We start from the raw sequence: 4,589 nt of genomic DNA, 5'->3' as shown, positions 1-4,589 counted from the left end.
ATACTGAGATTTGCTATGCCGACATAGAGAAGATATGTTTGTGTCTGTACTTCACGTGCTGCAAGCTGCGATATTACATGTTGCCGATAGTGGTGTATGTACTATCCCAGACCGATATTATTAAGTATATTCTATCGAAACCGTGCTTAAGAAATCGGATTGGGAAGTGGGCGATCGCTATGTCCGAGTTTACATTAGTGTACGTTCCCCAAAGAGCAGTAAAAGGGTAAGAGTTGGCCGATTTCTTGGCCGATCATTGCCATATGGGAGATGTGGTTCGATGGGTCCAGGACTAGCCAGGGTGCAGGCGTCGGAGTACATATTGTATCGCCCTTGGTTGCATCCTACCAACTATCGTTCAAACTTCAGTTTGAGTGCACCAACAATAAGGCTGAATATGAAGCCCTGATATTCGGCCTCGAAATTTTGGCCGAACTGGGAGCAAGGAGATCAACGTTAGAGGCGATTCACTGTTGGTCATCAAACAAGTGATTGGGGAATTCAAATGCGAGTATGAATTATTGATAAGGTATTGCAACAAGGCGAAGCACCTGATCGAAGGCTTTCAGGATACAAGGATAGAATACACCGAGAGGGCCGATAACGGTGTCGCGAATGATCTGGCTCAGCACGGTAGTGGATAAAAGATGAATCTCCAGTTCGACGCAATAGAAAGAGAAACGCCGAATCTCCACACTGGGGGCATCACCGTCAATGAGAGGAAATTTTCGGCCTACCAACTTGATGTTACCCAAGATTGGAGGATCGAGCTCTTGAACTGGTTTGAGAAGCCAGACCTTACGAACAGAAGGTTGAGAACCAAACTACGTCGTCTTAGCATGCAAAATATACAAAAAGGGTTTTGAAGGGCTACTCTTCAGATGCATCTACCCAAAAGAAGAAATGCTAGCAATGGCCGAAGTACATGAAGGAATAGCGGGTGCTCATCAGGCAGGCCCCAGAATGAGATTGTTGATCCATAAATACGGCTTTTATTGGCCGAAAATGGAGCAAGACTGCGTAAGATATGTTAAGGGGTGCGAAGCCTGTCAGAAATGTGGCCCAATACAATACGTCCCGGCCGAAGAACTCCACTCCATAATTAAACCGTGGCCATTTAGAGGATGGGCGGTCGATCTCATAGGGAAGATATATCCTGGCTCGACAGATGGCCATACTTTTGTCATCATCGCCACTTGCTACTTCACCAAATGGGTTGAAGCAAAGCCTCTGAAATCGCCCACGCAAGAAGCTGTGATCAAGTTCTTTAAAGAATACATCGTTCACCAACATGGATTGCCCGAGTCAATAACCACAGACCAAGGGACGATGTTCACAGGAGGCGATATAGTTTGGTGGGCTTCTCAGATGAAGATAAAGATGCTCCATTAAACACCATACTATGCGCAAGCCAACAGACAGGCCGAGGCAACGAACAAGGCTATCAAGCTTATAGTTCAAAAGATGATTGAAGAAAACCCAAGATAATGGCATGTGTTGTTATCAGAAGCAGTTTGGGCGAATAGGACCAGCCAGAAGTCGGCCACCGGAACTTCACCTTTCCGGATGGTGTATGGGTATGATGCAATGTTACCGATGGAGCTTACTGTTATGTCTAGTCGCCGTTTGTACCAGAGTAAATTATCCACGGACGACTATTTCGACAAAATGGTGATAGACTCCTTGGACCTCGACGAGGAGAGACTGTCAGCGTTGGATCACCTTGAAGCCCAGAAAAGGAGGATTGAAAGGGCGTACAATAAGCGGGTAAAACCCAAGTCATTCACTATAGGCGATATGGTTTGGAAGGCGATCCTATCTATTGGCCACAAAGACAAGCGACTTGGTAAATGGAGCCCGAACTGGGAAGGTCTGTTTATCATGACCGCCAAGTTAACCGGCGGGGCGTATAACCTGGAAAATATTGACGGGGAGGAACACGATAGGGCGATCAACGCTCAGTTTCTAAAGAAATACGTCCCTAGTTGTTGGGAGAACATTGACCGACGGCTATTTGGAGCCGACGAGGAATAATGACCGCCGTAAGCCTTCGCCTCGCCGAACGTCCTGAGTTGATAAGTGTTCGTAAAAAATGTTGAACGTTCGGCGTTTCCGAAAGTCGATGTTTGCATACATCAATGTAATTTCGGCTGTTTATTATTACAATTGAGTTTTTTCAACGGGTCCTATGTTTTTCTCAAACATGCATGTAATAATTTGTTATGAAATAAATTTTCTAATATCGGACTAATTATGGACCGATAACGTGATAATGCCAGGAAAATAACACAAAGATGGGCGATGACGAAATTGTCGGCCACCTGGCCAATTAACATACAAATTAAACGGTGTTTAAAGTGTAACAAGATATGGCCACTGGGCCGATCAAAAAGTGCTAATATTTAAACATTACAAAACAGAATGTGTAAATTGTTCTGGACTTGCAAATCTAGAAATGGCTGAATATATCGCCCATCTCACTGCGAAGGGTGCTGAATTGCATACGAGCCTCCACCACTTTCGGCTTTATCTTTACATTGCTTTGTTTCAGGGCGTTTCGATCCTTCTTGACAGCGATACCCTCGAGTAGATCCTTGTCCATCGAAACCTCAAGCTCGCTAATATCTTTTTCTTCGGTCTACAGCTCTGACTTCATAGCAGTGATTTTTTCTTGAAGTTCCTTGGCGTGATCCCGACGAGATGTAAGGGTCGAGACGGCCGATTTCACGTTCAATTTCAGCCCCTCTAACTTTTCTTTGACGTCGTTCTCCTGGGCGATTTGTTTGTCATGCTCAGAATGGATCGCCGTTGATTCATCATAAATTGTCCAAAAACCTGGGAGTGACGCCGACAACTTAACCATGGCACTGCGAGCTTTTTCGCCGATAATCTCTAGACGAGCATCGGCCAGGGCAGTTGCCGATTTCTGAAGCCTCTCAAAGTCCTTGGGCGATTTGAAAAGCACAATGCCTTGAGACTTCAGTGCAGAGACGACGTCCAGATGATCGCCCCAACTTTCAGATCCGCTGGTCACTTCACGCATTTCACTCTCCGGAACGGGCGAATCATTTGCTTCACTATCAGAATTCAAGAAAGCAGCTGCTTTTGCCGCCATATCGTCGCAGTCGGCCAGGGCATCATTAGGAATCTGCCAAGTTTTGCCACAGTAAAAAATTAACTGCTAAATTTACTATTAGGGCGATTTAAAACAAATATGCGGTACCTTAGTCTTTGCAGCAAGCCCTGCCGGCAGATTAGCCAGAGATGAACTCAATGGCGATAACAGTTTAGGCAACGGCAAAAAAGTCATCATCTGGGACACGGTAAGAGTTACTTCAGAGTGAGACTTCTGGGACAGTGTTTGCTGGACCGAGCGGCCTTCGTCCCTAGTGTGTTCTTTAACCGTTACGGTATCGCCTCTCGAAGAGGATTGAGCAATTGAAGGCCTGGTAGACGGAGCCTCGTTAGGGGTAGGATCAAACATGCGGGATCCTGCAGAGTCTTTTTTCGCCTTCTTTGCTTTGGGTTCTTTCTTTGAAGACTTCTTCGCGGGGCGCTTATGTTTTGCCCTCTTCGATTAAGCGTTTTCCTCGCCGTCAGTATCAAAAACGTCGCCCTTGTTCCATCTTGGGACACCAACTGAAGAAAAAATGAAATTAGAAGGCGAATTCAATAAAGATTAAGAAAGAAAACAGTTAATTTACCTGGTATTCTATTATAGCCAACTCGGACAAGTTCGGCTATCGCCTCAACATCAGAAAGGCATCTGATGCCGGTGTACGTTACACCTTCGCTCGTTATTTTAGGTTTACGTTTTTTCATTCTTTTTTTAGGGAGTTTTATTTGGTCAACGGTGGACATATTAACTTTGGGTACTGGTGGACTCTTGTATTTAAACTTAGGGCGAATATGAGCAAGATAAAATTCATACAAATATTTATGTTCGTAGTGTTCCTTACAGACCTTCTTCATTTTTTCATCATATTTTACCCTAGCCATTCGCCTATGTTTTTGCATTTTAAGGTTCATATTTAAACTTATAAAAACTTATAAAAACGCTCGAATTTAGCTATTTCAAAAAGATGAAAAAGATTACCTTCAAATTTGGAACGTTTTGGTGCCTGCAAAAGAAACAGATCGGCATGAGTAGGGTTTCGTGATAAAGGAGGCAATGAAAAATTATGAAGACTGAGGATTTCTTTTGGAGAGAGGTCGAAGTAAGACTCTATGACTGAAGCCCACCAGCTTTCGTACTCAGGGGTGTGAATCAAAGACAAAGAAGGGCGAGAAATTTCATAAATAAGGGGGAGATATGCCCTGTTGAGGCGATAGATAAATTGAAGGTCTGAATAGTTTTCTAGAGAAGGTTTATAGGTCCCGCGATTATTGACGGAGATCAATAAAGGACAGGGAATTCCTTGACTGTAGCCGAACTGTCGTGCGACGTAATTAGGGCAGTATGCCTCAATACTGCTACGGTTGTATTCTAGTCCGGCGATCAGGTTACATGACTTTAGTGCACTGCCCCAATATTGGCCGCTAAGTTTTAATCGAGGATCGGCCCTCGCTTCTTCAGAATCGTCGCTATC

The 4,589-nt window shown here is 44.4% G+C and overlaps 1 protein-coding gene across 1 annotated transcript; it reads left to right on the top strand.

Moving 5' to 3' along the window:
• The first annotated feature begins 1,566 nt into the window (after nt 1-1,566).
• On the top strand, nt 1,567-2,034 carry LOC126681751 (uncharacterized). The gene has a single exon (XM_050377300.1). It carries the CDS (start codon nt 1,567-1,569, stop codon nt 2,032-2,034), a length of 468 nt encoding a protein of 155 aa, XP_050233257.1.
• The last annotated feature ends 2,555 nt before the right edge of the window (nt 2,035-4,589 follow it).

The sequence above is a fragment of the Mercurialis annua genome, linkage group LG5 (assembly GCF_937616625.2).
Source record: "Mercurialis annua linkage group LG5, ddMerAnnu1.2, whole genome shotgun sequence".
Taxonomy (NCBI): domain Eukaryota; kingdom Viridiplantae; phylum Streptophyta; class Magnoliopsida; order Malpighiales; family Euphorbiaceae; genus Mercurialis; species Mercurialis annua.
The sequence above is the reverse complement of the archived record's forward strand: the minus strand, read 5'-3'. Positions and strand labels throughout refer to the sequence as shown.